Source organism: Botrytis deweyae (assembly GCF_014898535.1).
Source record: "Botrytis deweyae strain B1 chromosome Unknown BDEW_010, whole genome shotgun sequence".
Lineage (NCBI taxonomy): Eukaryota > Fungi > Ascomycota > Leotiomycetes > Helotiales > Sclerotiniaceae > Botrytis > Botrytis deweyae.
In genome coordinates this window covers 343900-367715 of record NW_024066217.1, presented here as the reverse complement: position 1 = coordinate 367715, position 23816 = coordinate 343900, and the positions used below count along the sequence as shown (strand labels likewise).

The 23816-nt window shown below is 43.0% G+C and overlaps 9 protein-coding genes across 9 annotated transcripts; 5 read left to right on the top strand and 4 right to left on the bottom strand.

Moving 5' to 3' along the window:
• Positions 1-297: 297 nt before the first annotated feature.
• On the top strand, positions 298-2961 carry EAE98_005197 (DNA replication licensing factor MCM7; the record flags this gene model as incomplete). Its single annotated transcript, XM_038952818.1, has 5 exons — positions 298-346; positions 399-655; positions 702-835; positions 886-2812; positions 2869-2961. The coding sequence occupies 5 exons, from the start codon at positions 298-300 to the stop codon at positions 2959-2961; spliced, it is 2460 nt and encodes an 819-aa protein (XP_038810660.1).
• Positions 2962-4346: 1385 nt separating this feature from the next.
• Positions 4347-5440, top strand: EAE98_005196 (uncharacterized protein; the record flags this gene model as incomplete). The annotated part of the gene is made up of 4 exons (XM_038952817.1): positions 4347-4399; positions 4771-4898; positions 5062-5127; positions 5175-5440. 4 exons carry the CDS (start codon positions 4347-4349, stop codon positions 5438-5440), a joined length of 513 nt encoding a protein of 170 aa, XP_038810659.1.
• A 3035-nt stretch (positions 5441-8475) lies between these two features.
• On the top strand, positions 8476-10289 carry EAE98_005195 (uncharacterized protein; the record flags this gene model as incomplete). Its single annotated transcript, XM_038952816.1, has 4 exons — positions 8476-8816; positions 8887-9334; positions 9383-9519; positions 9575-10289. 4 exons carry the CDS (start codon positions 8476-8478, stop codon positions 10287-10289), a joined length of 1641 nt encoding a protein of 546 aa, XP_038810658.1.
• An 802-nt stretch (positions 10290-11091) lies between these two features.
• EAE98_005194 (uncharacterized protein) lies at positions 11092-11919 on the bottom strand (the record flags this gene model as incomplete). The annotated part of the gene is made up of 1 exon (XM_038952815.1): positions 11092-11919. The coding sequence occupies one exon, from the start codon at positions 11917-11919 to the stop codon at positions 11092-11094; it is 828 nt and encodes a 275-aa protein (XP_038810657.1).
• A 211-nt stretch (positions 11920-12130) lies between these two features.
• EAE98_005193 (uncharacterized protein) lies at positions 12131-13269 on the bottom strand (the record flags this gene model as incomplete). Its single annotated transcript, XM_038952814.1, has 2 exons — positions 12131-13078; positions 13156-13269. 2 exons carry the CDS (start codon positions 13267-13269, stop codon positions 12131-12133), a joined length of 1062 nt encoding a protein of 353 aa, XP_038810656.1.
• A 565-nt stretch (positions 13270-13834) lies between these two features.
• On the top strand, positions 13835-15084 carry EAE98_005192 (uncharacterized protein; the record flags this gene model as incomplete). The annotated part of the gene is made up of 4 exons (XM_038952813.1): positions 13835-13876; positions 13981-14096; positions 14257-14774; positions 14852-15084. 4 exons carry the CDS (start codon positions 13835-13837, stop codon positions 15082-15084), a joined length of 909 nt encoding a protein of 302 aa, XP_038810655.1.
• A 1295-nt stretch (positions 15085-16379) lies between these two features.
• EAE98_005191 (uncharacterized protein) lies at positions 16380-18649 on the bottom strand (the record flags this gene model as incomplete). The annotated part of the gene is made up of 5 exons (XM_038952812.1): positions 16380-16931; positions 16991-17091; positions 17147-17689; positions 17746-18052; positions 18281-18649. The coding sequence occupies 5 exons, from the start codon at positions 18647-18649 to the stop codon at positions 16380-16382; spliced, it is 1872 nt and encodes a 623-aa protein (XP_038810654.1).
• Positions 18650-20575: 1926 nt separating this feature from the next.
• Positions 20576-20955, bottom strand: EAE98_005190 (uncharacterized protein; the record flags this gene model as incomplete). Its single annotated transcript, XM_038952811.1, has 2 exons — positions 20576-20833; positions 20890-20955. 2 exons carry the CDS (start codon positions 20953-20955, stop codon positions 20576-20578), a joined length of 324 nt encoding a protein of 107 aa, XP_038810653.1.
• A 938-nt stretch (positions 20956-21893) lies between these two features.
• On the top strand, positions 21894-23656 carry EAE98_005189 (uncharacterized protein; the record flags this gene model as incomplete). Its single annotated transcript, XM_038952810.1, has 5 exons — positions 21894-22273; positions 22350-22413; positions 22465-22621; positions 22686-23372; positions 23427-23656. The coding sequence occupies 5 exons, from the start codon at positions 21894-21896 to the stop codon at positions 23654-23656; spliced, it is 1518 nt and encodes a 505-aa protein (XP_038810652.1).
• Between the last annotated feature and the right edge of the window lie 160 nt (positions 23657-23816).

Genomic DNA, 23816 nt, shown 5'->3' with positions numbered 1-23816 from the left:
TTTAGATGTCAATTTTTGTAAATTTTGAACAATGTAACCATGATTAGGCGGAGCTGCGTGCCACAAATAGCTTGATTAGACACGAAAATTCACGAACCGTTGACAGGGGGATTGAACTTTACTATCAGCGCGTGAATTTCAATTTAGAGATTTGACTGAGAGATTCCTCACTTCAACCTCATAAACCTTTGCGCCGTCAGCCCCTCCATACTAATCTCTCTATTACGGTCTTTTATTACTTGCGCAAAGTATTGAATCTTTGATTAAATTCTAAGTGATCAAGGGGCTCTTACCAAGATGGCGCTGCTTCAATACAAAGCTCCCGTCAACTATGAAGCTCATCAAGGTATGGAGTTTTCAATTACTGAGAATTTCTATGATACTGATCCAATTACTAGAGGCTTTCGAAGACTTTCTTTACACCTTCAAAACTTCTCCGACTGCGAACATTACCCATGCTTTGGGCGGCATGAACATTGATGAGGATGATTTCAGCGATGACAACGATATGATGGATGACGATGACGACCAGACCTCAAGGAGGCAGACCAGAGCTCAAGCAAAGGTTCCCAAGTTGAAGTATCTGGAGTTATTACAAAGAGTTGCGGACAGATACGAGGATGAAATCACAATTGAACTGGACGATTTAGCCAAAGTATAGCGACCGCCCCTCCATCTGTTTGATATACTGACAGTTGTAGTATGACGACTTACTGGATGAAGCTGGAACTCCTCTCAATCTAGTCAACTCAATTGAAACCAACGCAAAGCATTATCTGGATATTTTATCCAAGGCGGTCGATGCAGTGATGCCACAACCTACAAGAGAAATTAAGTGAGCTGAGCTGTAAACTTGCTGTGGTTTGTTTACTGATTAAGTCACAGCTATAAGGATGATGTACTTGATGTTCTCATGTCGCAACGAACAGCTCGAAATAACGCCTTACGCCGTGCTGCCGCCGAACAAAGCGATATAACTGTTGAGCCCGAACTCTTCCCTGCCGAACTTACAAGAAGATATACTCTGAACTTCAAACCATTAACCGCTTCCGGAGATAATCCCAAAAAAGCTTTGGCAGTGCGACAGGTTCGTGGTGAGCATCTTGGTCATCTTATTACCGTTAGGGGAATTACTACAAGAGTTTCAGATGTTAAGCCGACTGTGGAAGTAAACGCATATACTTGTGATAGATGTGGTTGCGAAATTTTCCAGCCCGTTGGATCCAAGACATTTGGGCCATTAGTTGAATGTCCTTCTCCCGATTGTACTACGAATCAAACCAAAGGACAACTCCATCATTCCACTCGAGCTTCAAAATTCCAGCCATTCCAAGAAATCAAAATCCAGGAAATGGCCGAACAAGTCCCAGTTGGTCACATTCCTCGAATGTTGACTGTCCTATGCCACGGAGCTCTAGTTCGACGTATCAATCCTGGAGATGTTGTCGATATTGCAGGAATTTTCTTACCTACGCCATATACTGGTTTCAAAGCCATTAGAGCTGGTCTTCTCACTGATACATATCTTGAGGCACAGCACGTCACTCAACACAAGAAGGCTTACGAAGATTTAACTATTGATAGCCGAGTTTTCAAGCGAATTGAGCAATACAGAGCATCTGGCCATGTCTACGAATACCTTGCAAAATCCATCGCGCCTGAAATTTACGGTCATTTAGATGTGAAGAAAGCATTACTTTTACTGTTGGTCGGTGGTGTTACTAAAAGTATGGGTGATGGAATGAGAATCAGAGGTGATATCAATATCTGTCTGATGGGTGACCCGGGAGTGGCAAAATCTCAATTACTCAAATATATCACCAAAGTGGCACCCAGAGGAGTTTACACTACCGGTCGTGGAAGTAGTGGTGTTGGTCTTACTGCAGCGGTCATGAAGGATCCAGTAACCGATGAAATGATTCTCGAAGGTGGTGCGCTGGTACTTGCGGACAATGGTATCTGCTGTATCGATGAATTTGACAAGATGGACGATACCGATCGAACTGCTATTCACGAAGTTATGGAACAACAGACAATTTCCATTTCCAAGGCCGGAATTTCTACGACTTTGAACGCTAGAACTTCCATTTTGGCAGCTGCCAATCCTCTTTATGGCCGTTACAATCCCAGGATATCTCCAGTGGAGAACATCAACCTTCCAGCAGCTTTACTCTCCCGTTTCGATGTACTATTCCTTATCCTTGACACTCCTACAAGAGATAACGATGCTCTCCTCGCTCGCCACGTCACCTATGTTCACATGAATAATAAACATCCTGATACTGAAGGCGTTGTCTTCACACCACAAGAAGTTCGTCAATATGTTGCTCAAGCTAGATCCTATCGTCCAACGGTTCCAACGAGCGTCTCTGAGTATATGGTAAAAGCCTATGTCAGAATGCGTGATCAACAATCTCGTGATGAGAAAAATAAGAAACAATTTGCTCATACCTCTCCTCGTACCCTTCTTGGTGTCCTTCGTCTATCACAAGCTCTTGCTCGATTACGTTTCAGCGAAGAGGTGGTTCAAGATGATGTTGATGAAGCTCTTAGACTTGTTGAAGCATCGAAAGAGAGTTTGTATGCTGATCAAGATGGATATAGAAAGGATTCTAGTCCAAGCAGTAGAATTTACAATATGGTTAGAGCTTTGGCCGAAGCTGGTCAATGCAGACCTGAAGAGGCGGATGATGAAGATGATGAGACTTTGGGTATGGAATTGAGTATGAAGAAGGTAAAGGAGAGAGTTATTGCCAAGGGATTTACTGAGGATCAATGGCGAGCTGCTGTTATGGAATACACTGATCTTGATGTAAGTTCTCGCATGTTTTACCCCTTCAATGGGATTTTTACTAACAATGTCATTAGATCTGGCAAACGGCTGGTAATGGAACGAGATTGCTATTTGTCATGTCAGAGGCAGCGCATATGGCAAGGGATGAAGAGTATGAAATGGAATAAATATATCCGAATCAATGAGATAAAGATCATATGTGTGCATGTAATCCAGGCGTTTGTGGATTAAGGATATCCATGAGGCGTTTTATTGTATCAGCTGTGGTGAGATACCAATAGAAGAGCATTAGTTGAATACCTACCTATTGTCAATTCAGTTAATTGTACCGTATCTTCCCCATGAGCGGTGTTGACACTAGTGATACCTATCCTGAATCATTGGCATTTACAAACCTTTCCAAACCTCCTCTCATCATCTTTAATCTACCTACCTAGCTGAAGACAGTAGGTAGTACTCGGAAGAAAGCTCCTCCAGACAATACCTAGGTACCTAGGCAATGTTTATCCTGAATGAGAACTTGGACATGATGAATCTCAGATTTCCTACCTACCTTCTACTTCTTTGTATTATCACTTCACAAAACATTCAGGGCGAGCTAGCTCGCTAGTGTTTGGAAGCGTCTAATATTTTATATTATTTTATATTGTTCTTATTATTCTTATTATTCTTATTATTCTTATTATTCTTATTATTCTTATTATTCTTATTATTCTTATTATTCTTATTATTCTTATTATTCTTATTATTCTTATTATTCTTATTATTCTTATTATTCTTATTATTCTTATTATTCTTATTATTCTTATTATTCTTATTATTCTTATTATTCTTATTATTCTTATTATTCTTATTATTCTTATTATTCTTATTATTCTATAATTTAATAGATATAATAGAAACAATAGAGGTTTCGCTTTTATAATTTTTTCTAGATTCTAATTTAGATTGTTTAGATTCTTTAGATTCTTTAGATTCTTTAGATTTTTTAGATTTTTTAAAGAATAGTATTGTTAGTCTACTATACTCTATTATTCTAATAAAGAAACTATAATACTCTTTATTGAAAAGATAATTAGTATATAAAAAGGTTTAGGGGAAATTTAATAATTATAAGGACGATTATGTGATTATATCAGAAGGATAATAGACTTCAATTGTCTAAACCTCCATCAGCCTGGATTACTCTTCATCCCATCGGGCACTGATCATTTTTCACAACGAGGTGGTTCGCCAAGATCTATCAATAACAACTAGTAGTGCCACATATAGCATTGGCTTTTCTTAAGGAGATATACGAGCAGGTTCGTTTACAAAGCTCCCAGAGCGTTTCATTTGCCATACTGCTGCTCTTTCTCAAAGGGCTTACTCCATGTGTCGCTCGACACAGTTTTCATCGCCCGCATGCTTCATACCCAGTACCATTTGATTATACGAAGACAATATGTCAGAATTGAAACGATAGAGTGTAAAATTTCGAGAGTTATACAAGAAAACATTCCTATCAAATTTGTCAAGACACCGATAAGGCTTCAGAGAATAAACTACCAATATGGAAACTGCCAGCGAATTAGATAAGTGGTCGATGCAGGAGGTTCAGAATCAGTTTTAGCTAGATTCGACGCTACAATTGAGTACTCTATAACTCATGTTTACCTGCTTCTATACATCCCTAATATGGGTTGTACCCAAACAGGCCAAAGCATTGAGATGGATGCATGATTTGCCTTATCCAGTAGGAAAGCCACCGGACGATTTACAAACAGTTATTTAGACTGAAGTACACAACAGAGGGTGAAGGACAATATTCAACCAGCGGGCCGAGGATGTACAGTCGTGAAGAAAAGATTCCTTCCCAACCTCAGCAGCTTCAGCGGCCTCACCAGCTATAGCCACAATACCAAGCCATCCATTCCTCCCATTTCTCCCTCCAGCAGCAAAATTCACAACAGCTACTGCACTACCCACTAATATAGCTGCGGCCCCGTTGAGAGCGATGAGATTGGGCGACCAAAGCCACCAGTAGTAGCTGATGAGGCGAACCCCAAATGGTGGTATCCCAGAACTGTATCTCTGTTGCTAGATCAGCGAGCCTCAAAGAGTGGTATGCCAGAGCCGTGCTTCTATAGACAAATAAATTGAGCCCCAACGAGTAGTGTTCAGAGCACTTACCCCGTCAGTCAATAGCGTCGCCACTGCTTGCCATTAACATCTCTCCTGTAGGTAATACCCTTAGACGTTTTTTCAATCATACTAATGAATTGTAGATAGATGGAGAAATGAGCAAGCCGCCCAAAACTATCGAGAAGGCCCGCCCACCATCCGCCCAATTGGTAATGATTTCCTTTCTTGTGAAATATAATATATTGACTCTCTCTAGATACACCCGCCCATAGCGTTGCTGGTGACAATCCGGCTGGTCCATCAGGACCCCCCCAACTACCCGCCCAACCGACCTACGAAAGTTTGGGGCAGGAAGTTTTTGCTCGCCTAACGGCAACCGCCCAAGCAAGACGCGAGCTTGCAGATGCTCTGGTTGAGCAAGAAAATGCTCTGGACCTGGACCCTCTTACCGGCTATTGGCATGTTGGGGCAGGGGAACGATGGGAAGAGAAGGCGAAGTCCGGAGGGTGGGACACGGGATAGCATTAGGAGGAGACAGTGAGGGTCGTCGACTTTTCATCCTCCTTACCAATCGCGTCTTCGCAGCCGTGGATCTAGGACCAAGATATATTAGCACAATTCAAGACATCGAGCACTTTTCTGACATGTGTATGTAGTGGCAAGCTTCGTTTTGCATGTTGAAGAAGTAGAGGAGAGCTTCGAGGCCGGCAACGGCATCACTCCCTGGATGAACAGCGGTGATCTAAGAATTCTAGTGGGGCCACTTGTATTGCATACGAATTTAATATTTTTCTAGGACCATACCGAGATAATGACATATATCAAGCATTGTGAGTTCCACACTGTGCTCTACGCCCTTGATCTACAATTCTGCCCACTTCCGTTTCTTCATCGTTCTTAATATTTCCAAACCCTTGGTGAATGCAGCATCTCGTTGCAACCAGGTAATCGAACAACAAAGTCTCCGACCTTATACCCATCCGACTCATCCGAATTGTAGGCATTCATTATTTTCTGGGGCACGAGTGCCAACCTCAAACAAGGGGACTAGCCGGCAGAGAACAGAAGAAGCAAGCTATGAAATCGCGGTGTCTTTTCACCAAGGGGTTGGTTTGCTGGGTTTATAAAGAGTTGAGGACGTGGCTGGAGGGTGCTCTTGATCAACTTTACTAGCCAATATATCACATTGATTCTACCCCTTGAGTAAGAATGGCCGAAGCTCAGATATTCATCAGTGAAGCAGATGGCAATAAAGTCTTTCAAACAGACCACCAGACCACCAGACCAACCGAGGTACTAAACTGGAGAGTTCTGGGATGGGAGAAAGAATCGATTACCCTCAACAACACTGGTATACGTATACTTTGGCCAAGGTATATTAAACAGTCAATTCCATGGATGCTTCCCCGAGAAAATGGGAGGCTAGGCTTTGGGAGAGAGAAGGGGGGGGGGGGGGGGAGGTGAGGACAGAATTTATTTCCTGCAAGTAATAATGATATCATCATCTATTCTCGAAAACCAATTCTAAGCTTGGCCAAAACTACGTAAGCTATTTGGGTAAGTCAACCGGTGACATCGCAGTACTTGATGAGTATCTTTAGTGAGGCCTTTCCGAGTTTTTACATCGACTCAGAATCCGAATGATATTAATCTACAATGTAATTGATGAGAAGTATTGAATATTACTATTTGATATTCAAAAATCGGAAGAAGCAGAAGTGTATAGCCTCGTTTCATGAACTTCAAAACTAACCCCACAGCGAATTTCCACGTTGAACTTGAGGAATTATAGTGAAAAGGCTTCCAACATCAAATTTTGAAGTAGAGCTTCGAGAGAAGACTTGTGGCGATGTATTACACGCATTGCATTGGAGACATAGTAGCTACTCAGCCAACAATACAGATAATAAACGAAAGATGATTGTTTGATTAAGTGGTTCAGCAGAATTAAATCTCCCAAGAGCGGAGCTTGTGTAATAGATTGAGTTTATTCAAACTACCACGGATGCTCGGAGGTCTACATACAGCTATGCGAATATTGGACGCTGCACTCTAGAGTGGTCTAAGCAATTGTGTAATTTGATTTGCACATTGAAGATATGAAATTGACCAGAATCTTGAGGAAGAGACGACTCATCTCTTGATGGCATGCGATGTCTTCATTATACTCTTGGTCCCGGCAAAGGAGTATTTCCGAAGCGAGATATTGGAAGAAATTATTACAATATTCGACAAGGAAATGTACATACCCCGATGTGCAATGGAGGACTCGTATCATAGCGCTTTCAATCCTTGATCTAAAAACGCTCCAAGAAGGTGAGTATGAGGAAAAGAGAAGAAGAATATCAAGTCCCAGAAGTGAAATGGCTGTGAAGTTCAGTAGTGTAGATATCCGAAGCGAGCCGAATGGCAACTTTCAAAAAAATGGAACAAAGAGTTAGATAATTGGAATTAAAACTATTCACTTGACCACTGCAGCCTAGTTCAAAAGGCGCTTTACCATTTTAGGCCATGTTTGTCCCATTTGCACCAACTGGTCCCCTTTCTAGCGCGCACACTCCACCACCCATTTTCTATAAACGCCTCGATTCCTCCCTCTCTCTCTCTTCTTCTTCTTCTTTTCCTCTATACTTACCTTCTTGGAGCGTTTTTAGATCAAGGATTGAAAGCGCTATGATACGAGTCCTCCATTGCACATCGGGGCGACGAGAATCGTTGGGTATCCTTCGGGGTCCCCATCAGGGGAATTTTTGATTGCTTCCTTCGGGATAGAACCTTTGTTTCATTATGATTGCGGTCTTGAACTGTAACATGAAGAAGAATTGCTTGGTTTGAATGTTCTTTTGATATGCTGTCGCCAAGAGAATGTTGAGGATATAATATGAGATGGATACTGGGCGACCCCAACAACACTTGATTATCTAGACGTTCTAATTAAGTAAGGATTGTTTTTATCGTATTGATGGATAGCTATTGAAGGAATATTCTGCACTCAAAACACTGATTGATGTTGCTTTGCGACGTTCGTTGTTGATATTCGATCCAAGTGAGTATCAAGGACAGTAACGAAGCTAAGATAGAATCCCCCTCCAATATGTATCAAAACAGCTTCACATTTGAAATTATCATTATCCTACACACATACACACATACACACATATATATCCTAGATAATTCCAATGGTTTGTTCTGCATATGTTGGATGTCGGGGATCATTGTGTTGTGGTGGCCACCAAACCAGGATATGTCGACAACAACGTGACATGCCACATCAACATCAACGCGACAACTATATATTCATGTAATAGATAAACCATTACATCCTCATTCATAACATTCAGAATATAAACTAATCACACAAACTTCATTACACTCCTCTTTTCCCCATCCAAAAACGAAACCTTACCGCAGATCTCCAATTTAACCTCTCCCTATTGTTCCACGCCGAGGTAAACTTTCACATGTTGATCAAGGAGATTACCCAACTTCAAAGCATCTATCCACCATAATCAACAAAACAACATCACTCATGCGACACCCGTAACCACTTCAAAACTATGGAATCAGCACCCAACGGTGCTCCAGAAGCTCCTAAGCCACCTCGCGATCGAATCTCCGCTAAATCTACTGCTGATCCTATTCTCCGCAATGCGATTCGTTATACCATCTCCGCGAAAGAATATGAAACACTACACAAATACATAATCTCACGATCGAAAGTTCTGAAGAGAAATGCACCTACAGTTACAAAGGTAGAGAAATTGGTAGAGAGACCAGGTCGCGATGATTATAATGCTGCAGCTGTGAGGGGTAGCTTGAGGTTATTCCTGGCTACCAATGCGGGATTGAAGATATGGAGTTTGATCACGGAGAAATTCATGGGAGCTGGTAAAGCTGGGTACGTTTTTTCTATTCGTCTTCTCGCAGACGTGCAAATAAAGTTAAACGAAAGCTAATTGATGTTATAGGGGGAAGAAGACTTCATTATGGAAGTCGCCAAACTTCCGCCTCTCTCTTTCCCTCTCTACGATACTCCTTCTTCATCGGATTCTTTTCCGATTCTTCACCCGACTTCGCGCACATCTCCTTACATCCGAAGCCGAACCTTTCAGACAGCGAAACCCGAAAACAAGTAAGACGCTCACATCGACTTTGGCACCGGCGGTTGGAGCAAGTTTGGCTGGGTTTATGTTGGGGGTTTATCCAAGTGATCAGCTAAGAGTTACAATTGCGATTTATGCGTTGAGTAGAGCTGCAGAAATATCGTATAATTTGGCAGAAGACGAGGGCTGGATTTGGGGTAAAGAGGGAAGTAGATGGGAGAGACCGTGGTGGTGGGGAAGTTGGTTACTTTTCCCATTGACTTGTGGTCAATTGCTTCATGCTTTCATTTTTGATAGAGATTGCTTTCCAAAGGTATGGTTTCCAATTGCTCTGAAAGGCGTCGGTACTAATGATGCACAGCAATATGGAGATTTCATTCTCAAAAACTCTCCACACTACATACAAACTCGACCGGAAGATTATCCAGCCAATTTACCATGGCCAAATACTTACGGCATCGTTGATAACCTCGCAGAAATGGCACGTCTTAATTACCCGTATGTTATCATTACTCTCACAATTTCATGTCGAACACACTAACATTCATGCCAGACCCTTCGTGTCCCCAATTCTTTTCCCCAACAACCCTACTCTACCACAGTCTCTCAGCGGCATTTCTCCCATAACCTCTCCCGCCCACCCATTAATAACATCCCTCACATGCGCTACTCTTCACCCCTCGGACCCTTCTTGTCTCCGCACTTATCTCACCTACTGGATCCAAGTCTTCCCCCGCCTCGCTCGAGTCTTCACTCTAATCCTCTCTCTCTTCTCTCTCCCCGCCTATCGCAAATTCTACAATTCCCCCATCTCTTCGCTAAACACCCTCGCTATCCGTATCCTCAAATCTACCCTTTATATTTCCGGCGCCATCGGCACTAGCTGGGCTAGTATCTGCGCTTTCCAATCGATTCTGCCCAGACATGTCCTACCTACCCAGAGATTCTTCCTAGGAGGTGCATTGGGCGGTCTTTGGGGATTCGTAGTTAGAAAAGATGCAAGAGGAGAATTCTTATACAGTGCGCGTGCATCGATGGATTCGTTATGGAAGGTTGGCAAGAAGAGAGGATGGTGGAAGGGAATTAAGGGTGGTGATGTATGGGTTTTTGTCATTAGTTTAATGGCTATTGAGATGGCTTATGAGAGGGACGGAAGAGCGTTAAGGAGTGGTATGTTGAGGAAGATGCTTAGTGGGATGAGGGGTGAGGGTTGGAGAGATTATGTCACCGAGGAGGAAAAGAGACCAAAAGAGGAGAAGAAGTTGTAGAAGTTGTTCAAGCGAAAACGGGGAGTATTGCCACGAGCGTGCATTGCGTTTGAAGTACTGGCTAGATCATAAATCACGGATTGAGAAGATCAAGATTTAGAAAATGGGATTGATGAGGGGTCGGGTATCAGGGTCGGGTAGAGGATATGAATCTCTACAATAGAAGCAGGGTTGTGATTATGGGGGGTTTGCTCATCAGCGCCGTAGGGAAACCTACGGAAGAGATATACTTTGCAACTTCATTTATAGGGGGCGATTCGGGAGTTCACGAGTACTTTCATGTTTCGAGGCGGATATGAAGATGTTTATATATCCAGGCCGAGGCCATTTGCTCCAAGAGTTGCTTTCTGTTAATGGTTAATTTTACTTTATTTATTTTGACATTCGCCGTATTTGAGATACAGTGTAGTCAGTCAGTTACTGAAAAACTTGAGTAGTAAGTAGGTTTGATGAGAAATTTTGAATTAATTAATATTAAACATTATTAATTACTGACTTTATCTCAAGCTAATAATCTAGCTCTGTTGGATAGCTGAGATGTTCGTTATATCCAGCTAACCGATCATTCAAGTCTTTGTGTGAATCTGAATTCAATCCACAAGCCCAGCAACATCGAGGACAGAAACTTCTTGATTCCTCCACTCCACTCCTTGTCAAGTATCAATACAAACCCCGAACCCCGAAACACTGATCATTCTTTTATTCCTTCGTCTACTTCTCCCTCCTACTCCTCCCTCCTACTCCTCCCTCCTACTCCTCCCTCCTACTCCTCCCTCCTACTCCTCCCTCCTACTCCTCCCTCCTACTCCTCCCTCCTACTCCTCCCTCCTGCTCCTCCCTCCCTCGCCACTGCAAACCCCCCCTCCCCAACATCCCTCTCCCCTCTCCCCATCTCCAAAGATCTCACATACCGTTCTCTATCCCTCGTATGGAACGGACGAAGTCTGGCCAACAACCCCTCATCAACATCCTTCTCATCAACATCCTTCTCATCAACATCCTTCTCATCAACATCCCACTTCCCAATATCCTCCTCATCAACATCCCACTCCCCAATATCCTCCTTCCACCTCACTATTCTTGAAGGCTTTGTACGCTGCTCTTTCTGCTGTAAATATGTCAGAAGATCAATACCCCACTCCTCAACATCCCTCTCCCCAATATCCGCCTCCCAAACATCCCCCTCCTCGATATCCTCCTCTTCAACATCCCCCTCCTCAACATGCCCCTCCTCAATACCCCCCTCCTCTATACCCCCCTCCTCAATATCCTCCTCCTCAATACCCCCCTCTCCAACACCCCCCTCCCCAATATCCCCCTCCCCCCTCACCATCTCCAAACCCTCCACACCCTGCTCTCTATCCCCCCCACAGTCCGGACAAAGCCTAGCCAACAACCCCTCATCAACCAACCGCTCCATTTCCAATTCCGTACCTGCAGTCTCTCTATCCTGTTTCGGGAGCATGTTCACAATCTGAGCTAAGCGATCCCGAGCTGTATCTTGCTTTTGTTTTTCCTCGACACTTTGATACGTCTCGCGCGCGAGTTTCTGTTGCTCGTTGTGTTCTGCGTTTGAGAGGGCAGCTATAGCTTGAACGTTCATAGCTGTTTCTCCACTTTTTTGTGCCATTTTCATGATCTGTTGTATTTGATTTCAGATTAGTTAGCTAGTCTGTGAAGCCTTCGAAAGGCTTGACCGTTTTCAATTACGCATGAGCAAACAAGTTGGTATGGTATGTACAGTTAAAAATCCACAAGACAGAGGACCAATCAATATGCAAGCAAGCAAAAATATTTACAGCAAAAAGTCCACAGGGAGAGGATCAATCCAATAAACTATGCTAGGGTGCTCCAACCATTTCAAAAGATTCTTGTCCACCTCCGTCCTTACGATCGCCTCCTTTAGCTTTCATGGGCCCATCTACCACTTCATCCCCCTCAACCGTAACCTCCTTATCGCGAAATTGTCGCATGAGTTGTAGAAACTGGCTATTCTGAAACTTCTCGCTTTGGTTATTACTAACACTAGATAAAAGTTCACCAGCTGTACGTGATAGCGCATCCGGTGCATGTATATTTTGTTCTGATGTAGCGGTTGCGGGATCCTGAATGGTATCTGCGCCGAGTAAGCTTTGGCCGAGTAGTTGCTTCTCCGCTCTTTCGAGTTCTGATACTGCCTCCTTTGTAACATGTAGATGATCCATAGTGTGAGTCTCTTCATGTTGGATACTAGCAGCTTGTGACTCTAGCTCCTGTTGTTGCGCCCTTTCACTTTCCGCATTAGCTGCTTGTTCAAAAGCTCTGGCGAATGCCGCTTCATCAAAGACTTCATTGTTTTCTACCAATGACTGGCTCGTAGATGCAAGCTGATTTTGTTGCATAAGAACTCTAGGCATTGGATTATATCCGGCATTTATCATAGAAGGGCGATTCATTGCCATGATAGGTTGGTTTCCTTGCGCAATCATTCCCGGGGCTCCATGACTTTGCGCAAACTCCTGATGCCATCCTGCTCCCATTTGTGGTTGAATGGTTTGGTGTACGCCTTGTTGTTGAAATTGCGCTTGAGGACCAGATATGCTCATATTTTGGAAATCATTAGCCCATCCTTGACCTGCAGAATGTTGTGGTACGACGTTTTGAAAAGATTGAGGAGGTGGAGTTTGGAAATGATGAGGAGTGAAGTTTTGCGCCGATGGAGAGGGACCAAGTGATTGATGACCGGCTTGGAAAGCTGCGAATTCAGCATCTAGTTGACCTGCATTTGGACCTGGAAAAGCTCGAAAGCCCTATTATGTTGTTAGCAAGACTGTGGCTGTGATGTAATGCGCTTAGGAGTAAGTGAAGAATAATATATGATACATACTTGCGACGACGGCGCTCTTCCAACTAATCGATCTTGTTGTAGAGTGCGATCAACATTGGAATGCTTTTGGAAGTTCTGCAAAGCATTAGATGGACCACAAAGATTGTCTGCCATGTTTTTGTTTCTTATTGCGAAAAATCAATCTGGATTGATTGTAGTTGAAAGATGGATTCCCAAAATTGCGATTATGTGATGATCCGGGAATGTGAGCTTAATTGTTGAACCGAGGCTTATGAAATGGAACTGTGAAATTATAGAAGATGTAAGAAGAATGGAGATGTTTATTAGAAGATTACAAAAACTGTATGAATTTACTGAATGAATTGATACGAATCTATCTCCTCAATTAATTCCCCTTAAAAACCAATGAGATAAGTAAGGAAATGGAAGAAAGGTAAGAGAAGAGAAGGGAGAAGATTGAAAGATGTCATCGCATACCTACACTAGATTAAGACTCGGGATTTTGCCTCTCTAATGAGTAAGCGGTCAGGATAACAGCATCCTTATCACAGAAATCACATGCAGGTTAAATTCTGCCGGGGAAATGTTTCCCCGATATGTACCAAAAGCGGTAAGTGCCGCTTAGATACGATCTGGCAGCATCAATCAGTTGAGAGCTTCAGGAACTCAGAAGGTGTTTCGAATTACATATACAATCAATTAATTCTCTTGTGTCAGTATGGCGCAAACAATAACCAATTCGGGTCATGATGATATGATTGTAAGTATTCCTTGGTCTTATTTTTCTGGTTTCACCAGGAATTGTTCCATCATTAGCTTTCAGCGCGTTATCGAAAGTCAATAGACTAATTGCTTGTTGTATAGCACGATGCAGCTTTAGATTATTATGGTCGCAGACTGGCAACATGTTCGTCGGATCGTACAGTAAAGATCTTTGAAATCGAAGGGGAAACACATCGTCTTACAGAAACACTGAAGGGGTATGTTGCTTTCCTGAAATCAATCAAACACATAGGCTTCATGCGCTCAACACACTGGTTATTGCACATTGCACATTGCACATCTTCTGCATCTTCATGATGACATGTCTTCTCAAACTCCCACAGCTTTACCCTCACCATGCTAACACATCCACTCCAGCCACGAAGGGGCCATCTGGTCCATCTCCTGGGCTCACCCCAAATACGGCAATATCCTCGCCTCCGCAGGCTACGACGGCAAAGTTCTCATCTACCGCGAAACCTCATCGGTATGGACCAAGATCTACGATTTCGCTCTGCACACTGCATCCGTCAACTCTCTGTCCTGGTGTCCTCATGAATCCGGATGTCTCCTTGCTTGCGCATCCTCGGATGGAAATGTTTCGGTTCTAGAATTCAAGGATAATTCCATGGATCATAAGATTTTCCATGCGCATGGTATTGGTGTGAATAGTGTTTCTTGGGCGCCATCGTCGCAGCCGGGTAGCTTGGTCAGTGCGAATGCGGGAGGAAAGGAAGGTGGTGTGAGGAGATTTGTTACCGGTGGAAGTGATAATCTTTTGAGGGTTTGGGGTTGGGATCAAGCTAGCTTGAGCTATAAGGTTGAAGGGGCTCCATTACAGGGACATGGCGATTGGGTTAGGGATGTTGCGTGGAGTCCCACTGTTTTACAAAAGAGTATGTTTTCCTCTTTTTTCATTTTCACCTTATTCTCCCCTACAATGAAAGATTCAAAACGATTAACACATCAATAGGTTACATAGCATCCGCTTCCCAAGACAAAACCGTGCGCATCTGGACCTCATCCGCAGCTTCTAGCCCAGGTCAATGGGAATCCAAAGTTCTCCAATTCGAACGCGAAGTCTGGCGCGTATCGTGGAGTTTAAGTGGAAATGTATTGGCAGTCAGTGGAGGTGATAATAAGGTTTCTTTATGGAAGGAAAATTTGAGGGGCGAGTGGGAATGTGTTAAGGAGATTGAGGAATAGATTTTAGTAAAGGGGTGCGCGCAGTGGCGGGAGGAAAGGGGCGGAAAGAAGAGGAAAGGAGTTGAGAAGTTGATCAAGCGTTCGTACGAGTAGATGAGGCGTTTTGGGACCGATACCGTAGGCAGGTAAACATAAAGACAAAAGATAAACTTCAAATAAAATGATATACAAAGTGTTGAGAAGCGAGGCAAATTTGTAAGTTTGTAAGTTTTCATTCTTCAATTCTTCAATTCTGTTCAAGATCCTCAATCTACGAACCACCTTACTACTCTCACATCGACCATCCATAAAGTTGGAGTACGTGCTACGTACGCTCTTTCCTTTCTACAATCTATAGAGATCTTTTAGAAACGAAACGGCACGAATCCAAACGAAAATCACCATCAATCCCATTTGAACCAAAGAAAAGTACATCGCTCGCTGACCAATGCCCGCACGCGTGTAAACATGCAAACTTTCAATTAGATGGATCTAGATCTAGATCTCGATTTCATTCGCATTTGACCTTCACCCAAATCCTGCTTCCCTCCACAACTGCTACCTCCTCCACAAAAGAAAAAAAAATGCAGACGCAGATGTAAACGCGGATCACAAACGCAGAAACCCATATATTGCAAGATACCACCCCATTCTCAACGCCAGATTGTGAAAAAAGGGGGTATATCCACGATGCAGATCCATTTATATCCATCCAACACCCCAATCCCATTCCCAATTCCTCGAATAAAACTCCCTCCCTTTTGCAAATCAATCCACCCACTTCCCTCCCTACTGCCCCGTCCCTTCCAAAGAAAAACGTTAATATGAAAATTGAATCAAGGAAAGAAAATTGCACCAAACTTATTTTTGAAAAGAGAATACCGAAAGTATGTTGAAGAATATTTGTCTGGAAAGAATGTCGAAAGTTGGTTAAATATGTGCAAATCGAAATGAAAAGAATTGCTAGTAAACGATGCCCGAGGTTCGTTGTTAACTATGAAAAATATCCATATTGTTGGTCCAAAATAATACTGTTTCTTAAAACGAAATGAAGTTATTAAGTTGAGTTAAGATTCCATGTTTCAATGTTTGTCGCCGGCCAATGTGTCGCGTATGTTGGAACGGTATGCTTGCTGCTGCTGCGCTGATGCTTTGAAAATATGCTCATGATCTTGGATCGATTCATCACAAGAATCGTTAATTGATAGCCTTATATCGAGGAACTTAATCCCCATCTTATTGTGTTAGATGTGACCGGCACTGAAAAGTCGTGGCAAATCATTAAATAAAATGTGGTTAGCCCGCAGAGGCACAAGCTAGCAATGGTTGTAGAGCTTCAAGAGTTTGAGAAACTTCAAAGCTTCCTTGCCATCAATGGGCTCTGTTGCATCACTCTCATCCGTATTCCAGAAAATGAATGGTCCTGACATCACATCCCTAGAAGAATGAGATTGCGCATCGAACCATCGACCAACAATGATGCGACCACCAGGTAAAACACAACCTTCATAGCCCCAAGACTGTCCTGGGTCATGGAACCCATTCCGATCCGAGAAAAACTTCATGATGGTAATTCTTTGAAAGCCGGGAATCCCATGCTGTGGAGGAATCCCATGTACAGCTCCATAGAAATGGGCAGTCGAGGAAGAGTCATTTGAAGAACCGTAAAAGTACTCCACGCCTGGGTTCGGGTTCTCTTTTGGTTTCTTGAAGTCCTTTTTCGACCGAGTAGTGCGTCTCGAAGTACGACGTTGAGAGGTGGGCTCAGGAGCAGCGTTGGAGAATGGATCACTATGAAGAATTGTTTCCCATGACTTGGGCCAATGTTGCTTTCCGAAAATCTGGTCGTCGAAAAATAGAGATATATCCTGTTGCGACACTAAGTTAGTCATCCTGCACCACTGACACATTCTCATGATTGGCTTACCTGAAATGACTCCCCACCATCTAGTTCATCCGAGTAAGGACCATCGTCAGTTTCTTCGCCAGCTCGTCTCATTCTTGCCAATTCATCAGGATTGACATAAACTAAGGTCGAATTAGTTCCCGGGAATTCGAGGCAGTATGTATCGCCGACACTTACAATAGGCTCCTTTCCAATGGCTTCCTAGCTTTTGTGTTCCCGACTTCAATCGACCCAACCATGGTTGTGGCAATTGACTTTGTTCAAGTTCGGCATAGGCATGAGCGAGAAGTCCTTCACCCTTTCCAGCTTTGAGGTGAAACTTGAAGAAATTCGCCACATGTAAACACCAACGGACGTTGAGGTCACCCTTCCATTTCCCGAGAAACAATGGTTGTCTCGCTGGCGGTGCGTAAACCTCCAACTGGGACAAGTCGAACTGAGAGATTGTATTTGTGCAATATCTTGGGTCCCAAGAAATGGATGTCAAGCATAGTTGAATCAACAACACCCGGGTATTGGCACTACTATCAACTGAACAGATAGCTTTCAGATCCCACTCATTACGAGTCTTCGCAATGGAATCAATGATATCAATTATATCTCCAGCATGAGTTGTGCCCGATACGAAGGATCCTTCAACATATTGCCTAATGTAGTCAATGTTGCGACTTACAATCATCTCATCGCCGTTGTCGTCAAAACTTTTGTGGGCATCGGATTCTGTACCATTTCCTTAGTATGTACGCTTGACGATGACAGATTCAAAAGAGACATACCAATTATGAGGTTCTGGAGCATATCGAGGACCTTTTCTTGCGCCTTTTCGATTCGTGCGATATCTGCACTAGGAAGGTACCGGTACTTGTTGAATTCGAATTTGGTGTAGAGCTTGGTGGTCTTGTGTCTGACCTGATACTTCTCCCTCAAAAGTTCTACAGGCGCATCGGGTACTGCATCAAATTTCTCCAGAAATCGATAACGCCAGACACTATCCGACATAGCACTGCGGGTTTTTCGACAGATTTGAGAGTATCGTATGATGTCTCGATCGTGGGACAAGAACTTGACGATATTTTGGTGTACCTGTATTTGAGTGGTTAGCGAATAGAGTCTAGGGGGAAGCATACGCAAATTTCGGTCTACTATCCGCAATAACTTCAACGGTCTAGTCGATAGCCTGAGAAATAACGGATGTGATCAAGCGATCTTCAGGTTATCGCAATCAGACGAATGACTCTGAGGTATCTGTCGCACGACGACATGCACGATTGACGAACATGAGTAGAAATACTTAAAAAAGACAGAACGTACCTCTACTGGGATAACCTCCTTAAACAACTTGTCAAGGTTAGTATTTGGAGCAGCAACTGTTGCAGCGGCCATTGCAATAGGTCCTGAGTCAACGACAATAACGGATCCAGTATCAGAGTCGTCATCATCCTCGTCACTCCAAGCAGTGACACTACTATCGAGTGCGCCGATCTGGGAAGACTTGTTGTCGTCGTCATCGTCATTCTCTACAGAGGAGGAATTGTCACTATCCGAGACTACTAAATAGGCCCTGGCTCGCTTGGATCGAGAGACTTCGAACGATTCGTCCTTCTTTCTCTTGGATACGGCATAGGGAAGCCGTGTTTGAGTAGAGCGTTGCGAAACGTTCTTCTTCTTCTTGGTCGGCATCTTGAGATACGCGGCGGTGGTGAATAGAAGCTGGAGTAATTGAAGAGAGATTGCAAGTGCGAGAACTTTCAATTGAGATGTGTTGATGGAAGTTTAAGACGCTGCGATAGCACGAATGGAATTGGGAGAAGTTATTTAATGTTGAAATGATGATGTGATAGTTGGGTGGGAGTTGAAGGTGATTAATTTTTGAAGAATGGATGGGGTAGACTAGAAAACTAGTAGTGAATCTGGAGCTAGCTAGCTGATCTTCGGAGTGCAAAGATCGTAAGTTGGAAAAGCAAGAATCAATATGGATTGGCCAAGATCAAATCGATAATGTCGAAAAGATCTCTGGCCATGTCAATTCTGTGTTTCTCCTGAAATGTCATTACTAGGTAGATCAAGAGATCTTTTTCGAGGTACGATATATCGGGAAGGGGCATCTGGGAAAAAAAGAGCAAGGCAATCTGTCAGCCTTACCCCTCATACCCTTAGCCTGAGCTATAAATGGAAAGATCACACTGACCTGCATAAGCCACACATGTTTGGGGAGTTGTGATTGGTCGAAATGAAAAACACAAACAAGTGGTGGACGAGGCTCACAATTGACCGATGCTAGGTGGGATTTCGATGGATCAAGGGCTTTTAGGGTGAAGTAAGTGAAGTGTGATATTGATAGTAGGAAACACGGGAAGAACGATAATAAGAACAATAATAAGATTCGGAGGTAACAATGTTAGTAGAACTTCGGATGATACGTTCGTTGCCCACTGTCGATGAACCTTTTTGCGGTGGTGAATTATTGTATTGTGTCGGTAGTAAGTAATATATTGTAGTTGTTGGGTTGATACGGAAAGAGGTCTTCCCTTCCAATTCTGTACAACAGTAATGAATCCAATGTGCAAACGACCATCATGACCTTGGCTTGAACATTGAGATTTGTGATCTCGCAAGTAGGAAACGCCAGGAGGTTGCTAGAATACCATCTTGCGTTTGGATTTGGATTTGGCCTTTGATATTGATGATATTCTTATGGATATCAGGGTGCGACTCTTTTGGTGGTGTGGTTGGAAGTCTTCATTCACCCTTTCACATCACTTCACCGAGACACAAAGAATGGAAATGGTGAAGAAAGAGCAAGAGCAAGATCAAAGACGAGGAATTGGAAACTACCTTGATCCATTACCTTAATTATTATAAAGAAGATTCAATTGTTTACTTTTTGGAAGGAGATTTTGCTCAGGCCTTGTTCCTACCAATGAATATTATATATGCAGGTGGTAGCAACTGATTTGGATTGAGGTTCGTTTGTAGTGATGCCTTAACATTATGTATGAGAGAGGTAACCTTAAGATAAATAAAACAATGATAGCTTTCTACTATCCCCAGACTTGGGACGACAAGACCACTCGAGTAGAAAGCAATATCAATTCAATTCAATTTAGCTAAGTCAATTCAATCCAATCCAATCCAATCCAATCCAATCCAATCCAATCCAATCCAATCCAATCCAATCCAATCCAATCCAATCCAATCCAATCCAATCCAATCCAATCCAATCCAATCCAATCCAATCCAATCCAATCCAATCCAATCCAATCCAATCCAATCCAATCCAATCCAATCCAATCCAATCCAATCCAATCCAATCCAATCCAATCCAATCCAATCCAATCCAATCCAATCCAATCCAATCCAATCCAATCCAATCCAATCCAATTCAATTCAATTCCCCTCCAATAATATCAACAATGAATTTCAAAGAACGTCGATACTTTCAATGCCGACGTCTACCAGCTTATGATCAATCAATCAATCAATCAATCGCCTCAATGTCTCACTCACCTCACTTATTAACTTCACCCTCATTTCCCTTCCCCATTTTTGATAATGAATGACATCTCTTTGGACCTTTTGAACCTTGATCTCTCTTTATCTTCGTATCTAACCACTCACCTCCTCCTTCTTCCCCAGACCAGAATCCAACTCACGGTCCCAACTTTCCAGCGTTCGGACATCGCCTTTTTCCCTCAGTGTGGCTGATGGCTGATGGCTGATGGCTTTCCCGGAAATCTCTCCATGATCTGCTCTCCGTCGGGGCAAATCCACGGCAAAGCCATGTAAGCCATGTTCAACATCTCTGGGCATCAGCTTTATGCACCTTTCCACGATCTTATTCACACTCCCGTCTGGGCAGCAGGGCTATCTCCATACATAACCATACCATACCATACCATACGGTCCATACCATAACATACCATACCGGAAAATTGCAGTCCCAAGACGGGAGGCTTCAACAAAAGTCTGGGCAATCTGCACCTCATCTTGCTTCAAAATACAACACCAACAACTTCATTGTCTATTATTATTTACATACATATAACCAGAAGTGATTTCTCATCTTGCTACATTTGCGCATTCGCCACATGGATTTCAAGTTCTTCTTTTAACTACCTACCTACTAGGGACAAACAAGCAGCTTCTAAATTAATCCATTTCTTCCTCCACGGCTTCTCCATCTCTCATACAAACTTGACATGAGACGAGAAGATCCACCTCTTGTGCGGCACACCATTTCTTATCTGTGGCTTATGACCTCGTTTTCTTGACCAACCTTCATTGTTAAGAGACCCTCTCGACCCTTTAGCAAGAAACCTGGAATTAGAATGTTCAAGGGAGAAAATGGATACCTCGTCTCGACAACCCCCGAGTCTCCCAGATTAGGTCAAGATAAGCATGAGTCGAGGTATCATAATCCAATCATGAACTCTCATTGCCTCTTCATTGCTTACTATCCCCAACTATTTCGTACCTTGACCAAACCCAGGTATTCCGATGAAAATGTTCTCCATTCATCAACATGGATAACCCTTTCCAAATCATGACAATGCTACCGATAATAGGGCTACGCGGCACGGCCGATTTTGCAAATTTCTTATCGAAATATTCCTTCGTTCCGTTTTCTTCCCATGAACTTCTCATTTCACAAATATCATCATCCTGTGGAATATATATTCCTATCTCTTGCATACGTCTCCAATGAATTGATCATCCGACTCTCTTATCTTCAAACCGTCAGCCAAGGACGTTAAAATAGTGCCCCAATCTCCTCTGCTACATTATCGATCGTTCTCGCTCTCTATATACACTCTTTGGTATATTCACAGATTTTTACTTTTTTGGCCAAGCTTCTCTTTCAAGAAAAGTTCACCGTTGATTGTGCGTTCGTTCGTTCGTTCGCTCGCTCGCTCGCTCGTTCGCCATGGCTTCTACCGACAATGCCGAGAAGAAGATCGACGAGCATAACCGTGCTTCAGATTCATCCAACGTCGAAAAAGGTGATATCATTCCGCGAAATGAAAACGCTGCTACGAGACACGAAGATCAAACAATTGCCATTCTCGAACTCGTAAAGGCTCAAGATGAACATCATCCTATGCATTGGCCTGCCTTCAAACGATGGGGTATCGTGGCGGTTTATTGCATGTTACAGACATTTGTTGCTCTGACCAGTACAACTTATGTATCTGCTGAATTCTTGATCCAAGAGAAGTTTGGAGGAACTACTCAAGTCGTTACTCTGGGTCAGAGTATGTTCATTTTGGGAACAGCTGTCGGTCCTATCTTCTTGGGTCCATTATCGTAGGTTGAACACGACATATGCCGCACAACGCGATCATCGTGGTTGTGAACAAGAATTGTAACTGAACATTTACAGTGATCTTGGTGGCCGCAAGTGGATTTATGTTATCAGCATTGCATTCTATGCAATTTTGAACTTTGTGAGTTATTTTCAGAGCAATCTTCACTCAATTCATTCTAACAAGTCTTAGGGAACCGCATATGCTCTTAACCTTCCTATGCTTGTTATCTTTATGTTCCTTGCTGGCACGGCAGGTTCTACTGCTCTTTCTAATGTCGCTGGTACAATTGCGGATCTGTTTGGTGACATTGATGGTGCCGGACAAGCAATGGCACTCTTCGTCATGTGTGAGTTTTAATTATATGCAACCCTTCATGCCATAGACAAAAGATACTAATGGCGTGCACACAGCTGCAAACATTGGTCCATCTCTTGGATCTCCCGTTGGAGAGTGGATCGCCGACAATGAAAATATGGGTCTCAAATGGATCTTCTTGATTAACGTAATTATCGGATTCGCATTCTCTATCTTGTTGTGTTTTATCCCAGAAACATTACCAAGATTGGTCATCGCCAAAGCAGCTGCAAAGAGTGAAGCTGTCGATGAGCAAGAAGCTGCCATCTTGACAAGTAGACTCAATGTTCTCCACGAAATGAAGTTCATCACAACCATGACATTCAGAATCATGTTCACAGAGCCCGTCGTTATATTCCTCGGGTTGTACAACGGTTTCGCCTACGGTATTCTCTTCTTATACCTTGATGGTGTGTTTGATGTTTTCGTCGTCAACAATGGTCTCACTTACATCGGTGCCGATCTTACATACCTTAATTTCGTCGTCGGAGTAGTGGTCATGTTTCTCTTCGTTCCGGTTCAAACTTGGTTCTACGCGAGAGATCGTAAGAAGCATGGCATCAACCGCCCAGAAGCTAGATTCATCACTTCTTTGGTTACCGTCTGGCTTTTCCCAATTACACTTCTTTGGTTCGCATTCACATCTGATGGAAGCGTATCTTATTGGTCACCAGTTGTAGCAGGTGGTGTTCTTGGTTTTGCAGATCCATTATTGTGGCTTAGTATGCTTAATTACATTACTGGTATGTACCCCCTTCATTATACCGCTTACATCTCGCTAATTTTCATCTCTTCAGACTCTTATCCCAACGTCGCCGGTGCAGCAATCGCAGCTTTCCTCATTCCATCTTTTGCTCTCGCAGCAGGTCTCGCCCATCTCGGTGTCCTCATGTTCGATAACATGTCTACGAAATGGGCTATGGGTACTATTGGATTCATTAGTATTGGTCTTTGTGCTTTGATTTACTTTATCTATTTCTTCGGTGCAAAGATTAGATCGAGATCAACGCTTGCGAGAAACTATTAAATGGGAGGGATGAAAATGATGGATGAAATGTAACAGTATGATTGAGACGGGATAGCGTGTATGAGATTTGTATTGCATTGCATTGGGTTGCGTTGGATCGGGACGGGATAAAAGCTCTTAAGCGGCGGATGGATATTTTGATATCTGGAATTCTGGATTG